Source organism: Meles meles, chromosome 3 (genome assembly GCF_922984935.1).
Source record: "Meles meles chromosome 3, mMelMel3.1 paternal haplotype, whole genome shotgun sequence".
In the NCBI taxonomy this organism is placed as follows: Eukaryota; Metazoa; Chordata; class Mammalia; order Carnivora; family Mustelidae; genus Meles; species Meles meles.
This window is the reverse complement of record NC_060068.1, coordinates 149,740,852-149,759,174: the sequence shown is the minus strand read 5'-3', so window position 1 is coordinate 149,759,174 and position 18,323 is coordinate 149,740,852. Positions and strand designations below refer to the sequence as shown.

Genomic DNA, 18,323 nt, shown 5'->3' with positions numbered 1-18,323 from the left:
ACGAGGCTAAGACACGGGGAGAGAGAGGCCAGAAATTGAGGCAGAAGACATGATCAGGAAGGGGAGAGGAGAAGGTGGGTGAAGGCAAACCGGGAGAGGAGCGTGTCCAGTGCAGCAGACAGGCCGTGAGGCCGAAGTGCGAGCGAAGGCCGCCGGGTGTGGCCAACTTGGAGCCATTTCCTGAGTGTGCGTTCAGGTGTTGGATTCCAGGGGCGAGGAGACCTTGTGGGGGCAGTAGAGACGAGGCACCTCAGAACTGGGCAAATTTGTTTCAGGTCCTGCTGCAGTCCCTTACTAGGCACTTCCCCTTTGGTCCCTAGTTGCCTCAGCCATAAAATAGAGAGAATGATTCTTAGAATTGTTGGGAAAATCAGAAACAACATATATAAAGTACATGGCACATAGTAGACATCATTGGTACAACTCAGTATTTTTATTTAAATAAACTTATTTCAAAAAGAAATGTAATATTATTTACATAATGAAAAACCAATGTCACTTGTTCTGAGTAGAAGGTAATGGTAAAAATAGGTACTATGCAAACAAATGTAAAAGTTGTGTTATTTATGTATTTTCCCAGTTTTATTGAGACATAATTGACATATAACATTGGGCAGGTTAAGATATACATCATAGTGATTTTATATGTGTATATGCTGCAAAATGATTCTTGCAATGAAGTTGCTTCAAACATCTGTCACCTCACAGAGTTAGGATTTTTTTGTGTATGGTGAGAACTTTGAAGATTGATTCTCACTCATCAGCAACTTTCAAGAAGTTTTCAGGGAAAATCACCAAGTAATAGAAAGTAAACCACGCCAACAGCCAATCTGAGACTTTCTATTTGTGTTACTCAGGAGAATTAAAGACTAACTCTAACAGGAATAGTGTTTTTAGGCAGTGATTCAGGGCTGGCTAAGGCGGGTTCCCTGCACGAAAATCATTCCATGCCCCACAAGTGTTACAGGCTCCCTCTGGGAAGCGCTGACCTCCTCTGGTCCTCCCGTTTTTTTTTTTGCAAAGTAGCCCGGGGCCATCTTGCAGCCTCCTTCCTGCCAGTCCTTCTCCCTGCTTAGTGTCTCAGTGACAGCTGCATCTTTAAGTAGCAGAAGGGCATGCACGGAATACTGTGGGAAGTTACTAGCTTTGGAATCCGTGAGACTTCGGTGGAATTCCCATTCTTTTTTTTTTTTTTTTTTTTTAATTTATTTGACAGAGATGACGAGTAGGCAGAGAGGCAGGCGGTGGCGGGGCGGGGGAGCAGGCTCCCCGCCGAGCATGGAGCCCGATGTGGTGCTCGATCCTAGGACCCTGGGATCATAACCTGAGCCGAAGGCAGAGGCTTTAACCCACTGAGCCACCCAGGCGCCCCAACTCCCATTCTTTTTTATCTCTCACTGCATAACCCTGAACAAGTGACTGTATCATTCTGTGCCTCAGTGTCTTCATGAGTAAAACTTAAATATGTGATATATTGAATATCTACCGTGTGCCTTAGAGCAGCCGGTAAGTATTCATTAAATGCTATGATTAGTCTGATTTCAGAAAAGTGTGGGTTCCTTGGGCCTGCTGAGTCACACATCCCTGGGTTCATGGAACAGAATCACTCACATTAGCGCATGTGGAAAGGGGGGGCATCGTGGACCGGGGAGTTCCGTGCGCCCACAGAGGAGAAGCAGAGCGAGTTGCAAGCTCTTACTCTCTCCACCCCTCCTTTCTCTGGGGCCTCACGGTTTTTCATTTCTACTTCCCTTGATGAAAGTGTTTGATCTTCAGACTTCCTTCAGCAGAGCGGTTTTCTCTGCGTCGCTCTCAGAAGACTCCTGGCCAGGAATGGCTCTTGCTGATCCCATGTCTGCATGGTCTCCCAGGCGTTATTACCCGTCTCCGTACTGCTGGCCTCGTCCTGTGCCAGCCCACATCTGACCAAGAATGCCATTGCTCCCCAGCCAGCTGACGCCAGGCCGCCGCTGAGTGCAAGGGCACGCCCACACCAAGTCAGCTGCAGCCTCTAAGTCACACGTCCCATGACCCCATGACCGTGTCAGCAGAGTCTGAGGTCCTGACCGGTGTCTCCGGGAGGGGAGAGTAGTAGAGAGCACAGCAAATCGACGGACACGTCCGCCATGGAGGCAATAACTGGTCAAAGCGAGAAATCAGCACGAGCCAGGAGCCAGAAAGTTGTGAGCCTGGAGACAGGCTGTTCGGTGAGGAGGGCAGAAGAGACGAGCAACAGAAATGGGGATTTAGATAGTCATTGCCTGCTCGAACGCCACAGGCTTCCCATCGGCGGCATTGCGAAACTGACTGAGTCCTGGCTTCTTGAGTTCCAGAGACAATGGCCTTTTCCTGCTGTGCAAGCTGGGCGGTCAGTGGCCTCACCCACATGTGCTCCGCACTGCCAAATCGCCCCAGCCGAGCCCGCCGGTCAGAGGTTCGCTGTCACCCTCTGGCTATGGGGTGCAAAAGAGGGGAGGAAGGCCCAAAGCCCAGACAGTGGGAAAATGGACTCAACAAGCAAGTTTAAGCAACAGATAATGTAATGACAGGTCACTGAGCAACTGAAAAATGACTCCTGGGCCTCCCCCGTAGGCCCATCCCGTAAAGGCCTGGTCGTAGAGCTGCACCCACCTCTCTTCTGCGGTTCTGCCTGCAGCGAGGCCCCTAGTTAGGGAGCAGCTGGAAGGTGACAATGAAAGCAGCTGAGAAGGGAGTTGGGGTGGGGAGCCCATATGCCAAGGGATGTGAGGGCTCAGGCAAGAGAAAGGGGCTCAGGTACTGGAAGATGGAGTCTCGGACTGGGAGACGGCCGGAGAGAAGGAGGGGGGACTTTGGCCGCCTTGAGCTGACTGGAATGGAAAGACAGATGCCCCATGCCTCCAAAATCTTCATTTCTGAAAGAGGAGAGATGGAAGTGGCTTAGTGAGCAGCTTAGAAAGCCACGCTGGGCATTTCAAACAGCTGTCCCACTGCCCGGCCCCATCAGACCGTGTCACATGGACAGTGATTGTGTGAATGTGGTCCCCATACAAAGCCAGCTGGCCCAGAATTGTCATCAGGTTTTCTAGGAAGTGTGGGCAACCTAGATGAGACAGTGGAGGGATTCTCAGGAAAGCAGAGGGTTTGGGTGCCAGGAGCAGCTCCTAGGACGGTAGAGGTTTTTTTGTTGTTGTTGTTTTAAAGATTTTATTTATTTATTTGACAGAGATATTGAGAGAGAGAGAGAGAGAGATCACAAGTGCAGAAAGGCAGAGAGAGAGAGAGGGGGAAGCAGGCTCCCCACCGAGCAGAGAGCCCAATGCGGGGCTCGATCTCAGGACCTTGAGATCATGACCTGAGCTGAAGGCAGAGGCTTAACCCACTGAGCCACCCAGGTGCCCCCCTAGGATGGTAGTTTTAAAGGGTCCCAGCTGTTCTGGATGGATCTCTAGGAAGAAGGCTCCAGGAGAGGCCCCTGTTGGCTGGAGTTTATTTTTATAGCTAACAGCTCAGGTTTCCCTGGGCCTTGCAAGCTGATAGGGCAGCTATGAGTCCCCTTTTAAGCTGATTAGAAATTTCTCAAAAGAGATGATGCACTCGGCTTCTGAATATTTTATTTTCCATCTGTTGTCACAAACAAAAGTAAATGAGGCCACGGGTGCCCGTCCCTTTCTCTGTTGCTGCTCTTCCTGACCTCCTCTTCCCTGGTCTTCCTGTCTCTCTGTCTGGTCTCACATTTCTAGAACTCTTCTGTTCTCTCAATTTACTTATTCATCTGTTCATTCATGCCCCCCCCCCCCAACCCTTCCTTATACAATAAGGAAAAGAATAAGCTTATACAATAAGCTCTCCTGGGCCCATATTTTGTTCTGGGCCTTAGAGAGATGAGTAAGATAGAGTTCTAGCCTGTTGGGAACTCGCGGTAGGTCATGGAGAAGGGCCGTAATTGTAGGAGCTGCCACAGAGTAAGGCCAAAGGGTGTGCTCCGTGCGCCCAAGGGCAGCAGGAGAGGGTCCTGAGCAGGACAGGCTCGCAGTAGGCCTTGAGGTTTATGAAGGGCAAGGACCTATGAGTCAGGGAAGGGAGCCGTTGGAGGTTTACAAGGAATTAAGCGAGCAAGGCCCAGAGGGTGATGCAGACAGGGGCTGGTCTTCTTGCACATTTGGGGGTTGTCATTTCGATATTGGGAAGCCACTGAGGAACTGTAAGCAAGCAATTCATACAGGTGATTAATAGGATTAGTTTTCAGTGAGGAAAGCAAATTGGAGTGTGACAAAAGTCAGAGAAGTCAGAAAAAATATTAGTCTGATGGTTCAGATGAATGACGATGTCCATCTCAACTAAAGCAGTGACAGAGCAGCACCACGGTGGCTCAGCTGGTGGGACGTCTGACTCCTGCTTTCAGTTCAGGTTATGATCTTGGGGTCGTGGGATCGAGCCCTGTGTTGGGCTCCACGGTCAGCGGGGAGTCTGCCTGAGAGTCTCTCCCTCTGCCCCTCCCCCTGCGTGCTCTCACTCACTCTCTAAAATAAGTAAATATTTAAAAAAAAAAAAAAGGATTTGTTCACCTCACAAAAAATTTAAAAACAAAACAAAACAAGTGACAGAAAGGATGGAGGGAAAGGGAAGCATTTGAGAAATATTTCAGGATACTGGAACACCCTGCGGAGAGTTGCATGGGTGAGAGCAGGAAAAGAGAAAAGGTACTGAAGGTGACCCCCAGCTTTCCAGCTCTAATGACTCAGCAGTGAAGAGTGTCTGTAGGAGAAGAAACGGATTTGAGAGTAAGGATTTGGAGGCACCGACATGGAGTCCAACAGCCAGGTTGGAGCTCAAAAGAAAGTATGAATAGGAAATAAAGATTTGGGGCTTAAATTCAGGGGATAGTGAAAATCTTGGATCTTCAAAAAAATCTCGGTTATAGGCTCCTTGGTGTCATTGAAGCATTTTGATCCTTAGAGTTTCTCCCCAGTGGTTACAAATAATAACTATTCAACAAGTATTTGGTGAATTAAGTTAGTGTAGAACGTCTCATGAAAACCCAGCAGTGGCAGAGAAGAGATTTTCGAGGAAGCAATGCATAGCAGTGTCCTCTGGTAGGTCCTCTCTGCGGTGCCTTCTTGGCAGACAGGACTGGAGATAATGCAGTCTTGAGTCAAGCTTCATCGAGAAGGCCCACAGCCTTGAAAGAAGGAATATCTGCTCTTGAACAACCTTCATTAAAACAGCAATTAAAGCTTGTTTTCCTATTTTAAAAATGGTTACTTAGTGGCTTCAGTGAATCCATCCTAAAAATAAGTCCAATAATAGAAACATTGGAACCCAAAAATGCTCCTTAGGGTGTTATCTATAGTGCAAAGGACTATAAATCACTGATGTGATCCAACAGTATAAAAATGGTCAGGTAAATGATGGCATATATGCTGGGTGGAAGGTGATACAGCCATTAAAAATCAGGACTATGAAGAGTCCATGAGAACATGGAAGGTGCCTGGAACAAACAAAATAATAAATGAAAAAGCTCAGTGCCAAATTGTGTTTACTCTGTGATAATATTACTCACTGGTGAGAGCATTCATTCGACAAATAGTTGTCAAGCTCCTACTCTGTAACAGGTCCTCTTCTAGGGACTGGGGTACAATGATGAACAAATCAGACAACAACCTCTGTCCTATGGAGCTTGTATTCCAGTGGGGAGAGACAGACAAAGGTAAGCCAGGAAAGTACTCACTCTGTTCCATAGTGACAAGTGATAAGAGGGAAATCGGGAGGGGGGGAGGATAGGGAACAGTGAGGCCACATTTTAGGTAAGTTGGCCAGGACAGCCTTACCGAGGTGGCGATCACTGACCTGAAAGAAATGCGGTCTCTGGTCACTGATGTGGGGGAGGACATTGTCAGCCAGAGGGGACATGACGCCTGAGGAGGCAGGACGCCTGTGGTACTCTGGGAATGGCCAGGGGGATGAAGCCAGGCGGCAGCGGTGACCAGATCGTGTGGGGTCATTATGTCGTAGGAAGGACTCTGGCTTTTCCTCTGAGTGAAACCAGAGCCCTCTGAGGGAGCAGAGACCTGGCACGATCTGGCTTATGCTTTAATAGGATCACCCTGGCTGCTCAGTTGAAAATAGACTGCAAGGGGTCAAAGGTAGAAAAAGAGAGATCAGTGAGGAGCGTAGTGCAGTCATCCAGGCAAGAGGGAACAGTGGCTCGGAGCAGGAAGATAGCAGTGGGGTGCGAAGAAGCAGCTGGATTCCGGCTGTGTCTAGAAGGTGGAGACAACAGGATCTGCTAACGGATTCAAAGCAGAATGTTAAAGAGGACTCATACTCAAAGACTCATGGTTTGGGCAAGTTTAAGATTAGAGTGTCCACTTGCTGACACCGGGGAGACTGTGGGAGGGCCAGGTTTGGGGCAGGGGGAGATCGGAAGCACAGTATTGAACATGTTCTCTCGTGCGTGCTTGTTACACATGGCTGAGGGTGCCTCCTCCCTCCCCCATGTCTCCTAGTGCTTTAGCACATCATTGTGTGCAAGCCTGACACCCCCCCCCCACGTGCCAGTCTCCCCATCTCCTAGCCTCTGGGCTCTCTCCCGGCCGGGGCCTGCTCTTCCCACATGCCTGGGAGGCCAGAAATAGACAGGAATTTATATCCCCCTGAGCAGCTGACAACCAATCACTGGCAGCAGTTGATGTATAAATACCCCGTCATGGTCTTTAGGCATGTAACTCTTAGCACGGTGACTGCTAACTTGCCTAGTAACACACCATTTACTGGCCATCTTTCCTTTCCCATCCCTGTTCCTCATTCTACCTGTATTTCCCAGGTTACCTCCTTCGTCCACCTGAATCCCTGCCTCAGGCTCTGCTTCAGGCAGAACCCAAACTAAGACAACTAAGTGGAGAGATCATATAGGCAGACGTGTTTATACATCTGGAATCACTAAGGAAATGATTGCAGGGAAGGAGTCCAAGGACGACGCCTTCAGGTAGCCAACATTCAGAGGCTATGGAGATCAAAGGACACAGCAATGAGACTTGGAAGTAGGAGAGGCAGGAGATACCATGTGATTTCACTGATAGGTGGAATCTAAAAACAAAACAAACAGATTCTTAACTACAGAGAACACGGGATGCCTGGGTAGCTCAGTCGGTTGAACATCAGACTCTGGATTTGGCTCAGGGTAATGATCTCAGGGCTGTGAGGTCGAGTCCCGTGTTGGGCTCCACATTCAGCAGGGAGTCTGTTTCTCTCCCTCTCCTTCTGCCCCCTCCCCCACTTGCACACATGCTCTATCTCTCTCTCCAAAATAAATCAGTCTTTACAAATTAATTAATTAATTAATGAAATAATACAGAGAACGAACTGGTGGTTGCCAGAGGCAAAGGGGTGGGAGAATGGGCAAAAGAGGCAAAGAGGATTAAGAGGTACAGACTTCCAGTTACAAAATAAGCCACGGAGAGGAAAAGCACAGCACAGGCATGTAGTGAGTGATGTTGTAATAACGTCGTACAGTGACTCCTTACGGAGGTGAGCGCTAAGTCATGTGTGGGATTCGAAACACTATAGACCCACCTAACTAATATACCATCATATTCATATTTATATTTATAACATAAACTAATATAACATCATATTCAACTACATGTCAGTAATAAAAAGACAAAAGAGAGCTAGGAGAAATGTCAGGAGTGTGTGTTGCCCTAGAAACCAAGTGATAAAAAAAAGTGTTTCAAGGGGGAGGGATAAAGCCTAAAAACTGACCATCTGTTTTAGCAACTTGGGGGTCACTGGTGACCCTGAGTGGTCTCCAGAGTAGGGTCTGCATTCCCCAGGGGATGCCCAACATGATTCACTGGATGACGGAAGACAATATTAGAATTGCCATTTATATTTATTTGTCATTCTTTTTAATATCTATGCTTATATGTATTTAAAATGTGTGTATTAGTAGTACACATATATAATTTCTAAATAGATATACTAGAGTAGTGCTCAAAGGTGTTTTATTGATAAAGCCAATCAGAAGCTATATAGACCAATACCCTAGGTATCAGGGTCTTTCCTGGTTCGAGATCTCTCCTACACGTCCCTACCATTAGAACCTCCTCTTATCGCCTCTCCTCTACTTCCCTCTAGCTAACAGATTCCAGAGAAAGGCGTACGAGTCTTCACTGACCCCAGACTAGGGTAACAGCCCGCTGCTTTATGCCCGCATTACCTCTCACATTACCCCTGTTACCCTGCTGTGCGGGCCACCTTCCACCTCCTCCCCAGATCCACACTCCACCCTCATTCTGCTCTCTGCCCCCGGCTGCGTCATGTCTCCTTAGTTCCGGGTGCCAGTTGGCTTTGGTCTCTTGCAGGGGACCAAAGGAAGGAGAGGGTTTGATCTCTGTTCTCTCAGCCTCTCACAGTAAGGTTGGCTCAGCTTGGCCGAGTGTCTGGAAGGAAGTTCTCAGCTCTTCTCATGGCAAACTTCTCTACACAGCACTCTGTGTTCTGATATCTATTTTCTCCCCTTGTCCCTTTGGTCCCACAGACAGATTTTGCTTGGTCCACTCTCGGTCTAAAAATGAGAATTTGTTGCTGATACTTAGTAATTGGAGCATTTGCATAAAAATGATGTCTGGCTTCTCTTGAAAAAAATCGGATTTGAGAACACTGTGTCTCCATTCTAAACAGGGACAACTGTCTGGAGTGGAGTTTGCACTGGGGCATGTACTCCTTAGCACTCCACAGTCCCCACTAATCCCTATTGCCTTCCCATAAGTGTGCCACCCTATCTCCACCCTGGCCCCCTCAAGATACTGTTTGCAAGTCCTAGTTTAAGGAATGTGTTGCCCACTACATGGACCTGTGTCAGACTCTCCATTAGATTTGGAGAAAGAGAGGATCACTTTCTTCTCTCTCTTATTCTTTCTCTCTCTCTCTCTTATTCTTTCTCTCTCTCTCTCTCCCATGCCTGCACCAAGAGGGTCCTCCTCTCTGTGGGATTGCTATAATAACCACCTAAACCACCAGGCTGCTCTCAGGTCTTCTATCCACTTCCCACAATGCAGCCAGAGTGTTCATTCTGACATGGAAATCAGATGATCTTACTCTCCCTGAAACCCGCAGACCGTCTGCCACTGTCCACCAGATAAAGTTTGCCTTTCTTGAAATAGCCTCCAAGGTCCTGGGTTTTCTGCTGCTGCGGCTGACCACACAAGGCTGGTTTGGGCCCACTGCCCTCATTCTCTGTGTCCAGGATAGTGGGCTCCCCTCACGTCCTCAAACACACACGTCATCCCTCGCCCAGGCCCGGCCCACCTCTTGGCCACAGCTCAAGGGTCCTTTTCCGAAAAGGCGTACTCCTTCATCACTTGGGCTGCGCTTGTAATAGGGGCTTTTTTTCAAAGTCTTTGTCCCTCACTGGACTAGGAACAGTGTCTTCTTCATTGCCTGGTGCACGTAGGTGCTCCGCTGTGCTCACTGACCGCCCGTCAGAGGAGCAGACGTGGAGACCTCACTCTTCCTGGAAGGGCAGTTTCTGCCATTTGATGACCATTCCCAGTACCCAGGCTTCTACAGTGGGTTCTATGATTATCCCTTCATGGTATGAAGCACGGCAAGCATCTGATTTAACACACAGTGGAGGAAGCAGGTGGGGAGGAACATGAGGCCCCTGGGTGCCCAGGGCATGGAGTGTAAAGAAGCTCCACTTTCCACTCCCCGCCCCTGGCCCCCATAGCCCCTCTCCTACCTTACTCTAGTCCAGACTCCGGGACGCCAGCCTTGCCAATAGCCACTCAAATGTTGAACAGAAATAAAATAAGACAAGGATTGTGCTCCGGGGAGGCTTGTGACAGCAGCCTGACCGCTCCATGACCTGGTCATTGGGTGCCCGCAGTGTGGGAGACCGGCTGTGGCTGCCGGCCAAGCCGCAGAGGGGACGTGCGCCCTCGCAGACATCGGGGTCAGCATCAAGGGCGGGCTCTTTTGCAGACTCTCTGCCAGATTCAAGGATGGTGCTCTTTACTCCAGCCCGTACAACAGCAGCTCAGCTATCAGCTACCCAAACCTAAAGTTCCCGTTTCTGGAAAGCAGCTCGAGTGAATCTTACCCCTAAAAACTGAAGGGTAGAAAAGCCACGAGCCGGGCAGTGGCATGCCCCTCCGGGCTCGGTGGTGGGGGTCCGTCTCTGGGACTCGCTGCCTGCAGCGGTTATGCAAACCCCAAGGGTTACTTCTCCCTTACGGCTCATCTCCTTCCTCCCCAGTATCACCTCCTCCAGAATGAGTGGGGTCACATCCGACGCCAGTGGACCCTGCCCCTTTCCATTCCAGAAGCCCTAGTGAACCTACCTTCAGCACCAGCAGGGCTCCGATTTCAAGCCAGCCGCATCGGTTTTCATGCCCACAACCACTGTGCCAAAGTTCTTCAAAACACTTGTTTTGCAAGTGGGTCAAAGGGAGCCCTGCAATCCTGTTTTCTCCTTTACTTGCCTGGAACCTTCTTTCCTTACCTAAGAAAGTCCGGTCCAATTCGAACCAAAAAATGAATTGTTTTACTTGGGAGTACATTCATCATTTTCAAACATTGACCACTTCTATTACATAATTTATGTTAATTGTATAAATTAATTGTAGGAAAATTAGAGAATACAGATACATAAAATTTTTTTTTAAAAAACCACCCATGATCCCATTATTAATAACTGTTTTAAACATTTTGGTGCATTACTTGCCAGATCTTTTTGTATTTTGTATTTGTATAAGTGTATATGTATGCAAATGTGTATTTGTATTTTTTCTCACTTGTTCTCTATTGAAAATCTCTTCATTTTAATAAGGACCCACATCATGTGGCTAGCTGCGCGGTGTACTATTACAGAGACAGATGAACCAGACATCATTTTAACCCTCTCTCTGGCTGGATGCTGTTCCTGACATCACAGAAGTCTTCCACATCTAGTCTTGTACACGTGTCAGACGATTATGATTTCTTTAAGATTAATTGCCAAAGGTGAAATGGCTAGGTCAAAATGTGCAGCCATTCTGACAATATATATGTCAATACATAATAGCAAATTACAGTCTGGAACGATCAGACTGGTGACCCATCCCACATCCTGGCTCGTGCCCTCCCTGGGACTCTGCACACACTGAGTGCCGGTGTGGACTGCACAGTGATGTTACGTTCTTGGCATGAACAAAGTCAGATAAAATGTAGCCACGAGAGAAGGAGTAGGAGGGAGACACAGAGAAGAAATCAACATGTAGAGGCCAGTGTGCCGAGATCATCATACAGAGAACACACGGACAGCAGAATGTCCTGGAAGAGGCTGGTTCCGAGGCTAGCCCGCAAGGCTCATCAGGCCTTACCTGCGTAAAGAACAGGGAAGCAGTGGGGAGCCAGGTAGAGGAAATGTTCCCGATAGGGACAGGCCCCAGACTGGGATGTGCTGTCCCTTTTCAGAAACAACAAGCGGTTGTGTAATGGTTGGACTACAGCTCTGTGTGGGGCAGGGGTAACTGTGGACAGGGGTGATGCCTGACAAGGCAGAGGACATAGGTTGGGTCTGATCAGGAGGGCCTGTCTGGGCTAAGCAAAAATCTTTCACTTTATCCAGGAAATCAGAAACTGAATTACAAACTGAAGCTTCCTTGGAAGACGGAATTTGGCATCAAAATCTGTGTGTGAAAGACTCACCCTGACCCCAGGGACGAGGACTGATGTCAACTCAAGAACGGCTGTCATCACCACCGAAGAGCTCTGTGAGCGTGGAAACAGCCGTTCGCCCTCTGTGTCTCATGAAATAAAGGGACCAATCTAGCTCCCTCCCTCTTCAAAATCTCTCTATGCGCCTATGAATACTGGCACATCCTTTGACTTTTTTTTTTTTTCTCCCAGAAAAGGTGGCCATTAAGATCCTGGACAAGACCAAGCTAGACCAGAAAACCCAAAGGCTACTATCCCGTGAAATTTCCAGCATGGAAAAACTGCACCATCCCAACATCATCCGTCTGTACGAAGTCGTGGAGACCCTATCCAAGCTCCACTTGGTCATGGAGTATGCAGGGGGTGGGGAACTCTTTGGAAAAATTAGCACCGAAGGGAAGCTCTCAGAGCCAGAAAGCAAGCTCATCTTCTCCCAGATTGTGTCTGCCGTGAAGCACATGGTGAGTGGGGTGAGGAGAGGAGTCTTGCTCCCACACTCCCCACAGTGGAGCATGGGCTTTGGTTCACCACCATCCAGGCGTCTGGGGAGGCTTTAGTCCCGTGAGGGCTGACAGGTGTCCCATCTGTGAGAGTCCGAAGTCTGGATGAGATCACACTCACCTCTGAAGCAACACCCAGGGATCTCCAGTTACACGGCAGCCTCCTGGCTCCTGGGGCAGTTGGCAGGAGTCACTCCCAGTAATGAGATGACCCTCGTCATTTCTGGCCCTGGCCACCACCATTTCTCCACACCTGTCCTCCACTACCAGAGAGCCCGCTCCTCTCTGCTGCTTGGCCCTGTCTTCATGTCTGTGTGTGTGTAGGACACTCTGTCCCCTCTAACCATGTCACATTCCAAATCCTATCCACCCTTCATGTCTCTGCTCAGCTTTGCCTCTCTCTGGAATATTCTTCAATCTCACATCAGCTCACGCAGATCCTTCCTGCCTTTGGTGAGTTCCTCCAGCTCTGGCTGCCTCCATGCTCTTCCGATTAACATTTGGTGATGCTATTCTTACCTTAGTTCCCAGATTATTTCTTTAGGTAAATCTGGACTCCTAAACCACCCCCCCCACCCCTGGTTCCTCCAAGAGCTGGTTCTCACTTGCCCTCTCTGCCACTGGCTGTACTGTGCGCACACAGAGGAGCTTGAGGCACGGGCCTAACCACCACCTCCATGGCTCCGTTAGTCCACAAGTCTGGGCTGTCCTCTTTACCCAGATGGCAGAAGAGAAACACTTGTCTGGGTACTGAGTGAGCTGAGAACCTGTTTCTAGTTCATTCCTCTGACTGGGCGCTGTGGGGTGAGGCTGGGACCAGAGACTTCCTGAACAATCACTAGTTAGTGACCTGGAGCCCCAAGATAGGCATCAGGAGAGAGAAGGGGAGGGGAAAAAGGACCAAGAGAGAAGAGCCCGACTGTAACGGCGGTGGGTGTTTCAGACTCGCGGTGCCACGGGTGGCATTCGAGTAGCCTTGTGCTGCCATGAACTTTCCCAGGCCCAGGGAGTGGGCAGGACACAGATCAAACAATAGAACAGATGCGAAGAGTCCTCCACATCCTCCGTAGAAAGGAAACTGGGGGGGAGAGCTAAAGAGAATCAGGCTGAGTCCTCTGCGCCTCTGTGCCCTGACATTTCTCCCAGCTGCCTGGTCCCTGAAGAGAGGAAGGGAGGATCATGGCTGTAGATCCGGGTTCCGCTGAGTGTGTTGACCCCGTGCCAGGACCTTGCTGAGCACCTGAGATGCAGCCCTTGTGCAGGCGGCTGTCGCTAACTCACTTTACAGAGAATTAACCAAGCCATCAGGCTGCAAAGCCTGGATTCTTACCCCAGGAAGCCCAGCAAAGTAACAGTAAACCATCTCCCAAGAGCCCTGGGGACTAAGGACGTCAGGGGTCCCAAGGTTGTCTGTCTGGATCCAGACCATGAGAGTGGGGGTGGGGCATGCGCCCGCCACCCGCAGGGGGACCTGCTGCTAGAACCTTGCCAAATCGAGCCTTTCTCTCTTTCTACTGAATTCTATAAGACAAAGAGCCCCCCGGCCCCCCACAAAGAAGCATGGTTGAAAAGTTGGGGGAGGGTTCTGAACCGTCTTGGTGCTGGCCCTCGCCAAGAGACTGCTCAGCCAGAAAAAAAAAGAAAAAAGATTTATGGCCTCAAATAGGAAGGATTAGTTTCACTGTGTTTGAGAACATGAAGTTTTGAAAGATCCGGGCCTCATTTCTGGCACTAATTCCCAAGGCCCATGTGTGGGACAGACTCCTGCCATTGTCCCATGGAAGAACAGAAGCTTTGGTCTGTTTGAGGGGGTGTCATGTTTGCTAAGGGTCAGGACCAGGCAGCCGGGGGGGGGGGGGGGGGGGGGGGGCGTCACAGGTCTGAGTTAAGTTGACGTCCGTGGAACTGGTGTTATTACCCCATCAGCACCTCACAACAGTGAAACATCAGAGCAACTGACGCCTTTATTATTTTGTGTTGGTGTTCAACCTTGAAAACGATGACTTCTCCCCATGTCTTCTTCCACAGCACGAGAACCAAATTATTCATAGAGACCTGAAGGCAGAAAACGTATTTTATGCCAATAATACCTGCGTGAAGGTGGGTGACTTTGGATTCAGCACCGTAAGTAAAAAAGGCGAAATGCTCAACACCTTCTGCGGGTCGCCCCCCTACGCTGCGCCCGAGCTTTTCCGGGACGAGCATTACGTGGGCGTTTATGTGGACATCTGGGCGCTGGGGGTGCTGCTGTACTTCATGGTGACGGGCACCATGCCCTTCCGGGCAGAGACCGTGGCCAAGCTGAAGAAGAGCATCCTGGAGGGCGCGTACAGTGTGCCCCAGCACGTGTCCGCGCCCTGCCTCCGCCTCATCCGCGGGGTCCTCCAGCCCGTGCCAGCCGACAGGCACGGCATCGACTCCATCATGAGCAACGAGTGGATGCAGGGAGTGCCGTACCCCACCCCTCTGGAGCCTTTCCAGCTGGACCCCAAACATCTGTCTGAAACCGGCACACTCAAAGAAGAAGAAAATGAGGTCAAAAGTGCTCTAGAACATTTGGGTATTACGGAAGAGCACATCCGCAACAATCAAGGGAGAGACTCCCGGAGCTCCATCACGGGCGTCTACCGGATCGTCCTGCACAGAGTCCAAAGGAAGAAGGCTTTGGAAAGCGTCCCGATAATGCTGCTGCCGGACCCTAAAGACAGGGACCTAAAGAAAGGGTCTCGTGTCTATAGAGGCATAAGACACACATCTAAATTTTGTTCAATTTTATAAATTGCGTTAAACTGCTGGTCATTATCCAAGAGCATTGTTGCTGCTTTTAAATTTTTTCATGGACAACTTGGGTGGAGACATTTTTGTAATTTTTAAATAAATTTAAATTTAAGATATGCATTTCCCCCCCTTCCAACAAAGTCTAGATTTGCTCTCTTGTTCTTAACCTCTAGCAGTCATTCATTTGTTTAATCAAGAAATATTTACCCAGTGCCTCCTATGGGCCAGGCACTCTTCCAGGTACAGAGGAAAGAGCAAGCAATGGGATGGGCTGGGCCCTTGCTCCCCTGTGCAGGATGTTCCAGGGCTGGACAAAGGCACTGACGAAAAACCACGTACGTACAGCGCGAGATAGTGACAGCCGCTCCTGCCAGCCCCACGTTAGGGCCTTGTCGTCAGCATGTTTGGCTGCATCTACGCTGTTGTTCCTAACTTAGGCTGCAGTGTCCCAATCTGTTCCTATCCAGGCTCTGACCTTGATAAAGAACTGTCAAGACAGTGTTTCATCCCTTCTGCAGCTCAGCCAACCGCCCGATTAGACCCCAGGCCTCTTTCCGGTACTTTTCCCTGGGCTGCGGGAGGTCAGGTTCTCCTCAACCCCAGCCCCAGTGGGCCTCGAGGTGGGAGTTGGCTGACTTAGGCCTGTATTTTCACCCCAGGCTTCCCGAGCAGTTAATAAAAACTAGCCAAGCGCACAGTCTTTCTCACGGGCCCCTGCTGGTCAAGCGCCACGGGTGCTGGGAGAGCCTGCCAGCCCTCGTCCACCCGCACCGGGACAGGAGTCTGGGTGGCCATCCTGCTGTTCCCACATGCCAGGGCCGATCAGCGTCTGCTCAGCAACAGCCCCTTATGCCCTGTTGTTAGCAAATTACTATGAGTGTCGCTGCTTAAGCAACGCGAATTACTGACAGTTGAGGTAGAAACAAGTCCCTATCAGGTCTCCCCAGTGCTAACACCAAGGTGGCACCCGGACTGGGTTCCTTTTTGCAGGATCTAGAGAAGAATCCATTTCCTCGCTGTGTTTGCTGCTAGAGGCTGCCCACGTTCCTTGGCTCATGGTCGCCCTCCCCCATCTGCAAAGCCAGCAATGTTGCAGCTCTCTGGCCCTCGGTCTGTACTCACATCTCCCTCTGATCACAGCCCAGAAAAGTTCTCTGCTCTTAAGGACCTACATGATTAGGGTGGGCTTAGCCAGACAATGGAGCATAATGGTCCCATCTCAAGATCCTTAACCTTCATCCCATTTGCTTTTGCCAAGTAAGGTGACATAGTCACACGTTCCAGAGGTAGTCATCTTCGGGGATGGCGGGGCTGGGGGCGGGGGGCGGTGTCAAATGGCTACAACATTCTGCCGACTACAGATGCCAGTGGCGCTGATTGCCATGACAGGTGAGTAAACCAGTTCCAACCTCCTATCCTGAGGATCTGCACTGTAGAGCTGTTCTGGGTACCGACTGTCTTAGCCTGGATTCTAAAAAAAGCCTGAGACAAAAGCTTACATGCAACTCACTTATTCGGGAAACGAGCCCAGGATGCAGAAGATGCGCAGGAGTTACACAGAAAAGAGGGAAGCCAATGTAGGGATGCACTGCCAAATTGGCCATGGGCCACTGGTAGTTGATTCTGTAGGAGCTCCAAGTGGGACCTTCTGGAATGCTTCTCAGAACTGTCTACCCAAGGGATGAAAGGAGGAAACATTTATCTGCCAGCCAAATGTCCACCATTGGTTAAGGGTGGTATCATGAGAACTGTACTTCCAGGCTGTGAAAATTGTACCAAGTGAGTCCTGTGGGAATCTCGCAGTGATGCTACAGTGAAAGGTACCTACCAGGAATCCAAAGGAAGGTGCTGGGTATTCTCTGAGATCCTGGTTGAAGACTGAATGGAAACAGTCGCCACACCTGCGGCTGGAGCTGAGGGCAGGCCAGAGAGCATCTGATATGGGGCCCAGGGGTTTGGATACATAAACCAAAGGCTCTAAGGCTGGATGAATAAACTGGGCACATGTGAGGAATGGAGAAGACAGGGTAGATGAAAACACTGTAAACCTTGGTGAGTGTGGTACTGGCAGAGAACACATCCCCTAGGAGGTTGCAAGCCTATTTGAATAAGTCAGTCTTCAAGGAGGAAGCAACTCTCGAGATGAGGCCCCAAAGTTCAACAAAATTTTTCTAAGATGGGTTGGAAGTGCTAGTTTAACAGCATCTGGAAGACATGCAGGCATGGGGACGCTTTTGCAAAATTAGTCTAACAAAACTTTTATTCTCTTTTTAACTATAGATGCATATGCAATGATGAAATAGGACAAAGATGAATTCCTTGTTTTTTTCCTTCTAAACATTTAAAATGAAAACCTGTTGCTTATTAAAAGCTGAAGCCCTGATGATCTATAAACATCCTGAGGATTGGTATCCATAGTTTTCAGCATCAAATTACTACCTTTATAACAATTTTTTGTTGGGGGGAGGAATCATAGGTCAACTATTTACTTTGACCACCAATCAGGGGAAAAAAATGAACTCGGGGTTTTACTAAAAGTAGTTGCTAGATTTCTTCCCATTCAGGTGATGATGTACTATAAATTGGCTAGAAATTTTAAAGAAAGTGTTCTTTTTTTTTTTAAAGATTTTATTTATTTATTTGACAGAGAGAAATCACAAGCAGGCAGAGAGGCAAGCAGACAGAGAGGAAGGGAAGCAGGCTACCCGCTGAGCAGAGAACCCAATGTGGGGCTCGATCCCAGGACCCTGAGATCATGACCTGAGCCGAAGGCAGAGGCTTAACCCACTGAGCCACCCAGGTGCCCCAGAAAGTGTTCATTTTTATGTCAAGATTACCTAGCTCTAAATTATTTAATCTTGTTACGTTCCCTGCTTTACTGACCCCTTTAGTGTTTCTCTCACGACATTTCAAGGAGACATGACATGAAGTGTTTCAGCTGAGTCACAGGAGTATCAAAAGTAGCTGTTTGCATCTGTTTGAGTTTTATCTCCTGTGACTCTTAAACTTATTCATTAGTATTCATAAAAACAAAAGCCAAAATGTTAAAAAAAAAATTAAGTGCCCAAATAGAGCACAAATTCCAACAAGCATTAGGATGGAAGAATTTGCAAAAATGACCTTACAGAAAGAACACTAGCCCATTTTCTAAATGACCCAGAGGGACAGACTCTCCCAGAAAACAAATTATCACTAAGTATTGAATCTACACATGACATGATGATACGAGCTGAACAGGGCTAGAAGATAATCAGGGTTAATTCCTAATTCATACAATGCTGAGCATGGATAGGGCTCTTAGAGGTGATTAGTCCAGTGTTACCGCCACTGCAGAAAGTCTAAAACCCCTGGGAACACCAGCAA

At 48.9% G+C, this 18,323-nt stretch overlaps 1 protein-coding gene across 2 annotated transcripts in view; it reads left to right on the top strand.

Moving 5' to 3' along the window:
• Positions 1-15,031, top strand: part of NIM1K (NIM1 serine/threonine protein kinase) — a 65,283-nt gene extending 50,252 nt beyond the window's left edge. For both annotated transcript variants that reach the window (XM_046000806.1, XM_046000807.1), the window contains exons 3-4: positions 11,875-12,143; positions 14,211-15,031. In XM_046000806.1, coding sequence (XP_045856762.1) covers positions 11,875-12,143; positions 14,211-14,960 — 1,019 coding nt within the window. In that variant the 3' untranslated portion in view covers positions 14,961-15,031. The remainder of the gene's footprint in view (positions 1-11,874; positions 12,144-14,210) is intronic.
• The last annotated feature ends 3,292 nt before the right edge of the window (positions 15,032-18,323 follow it).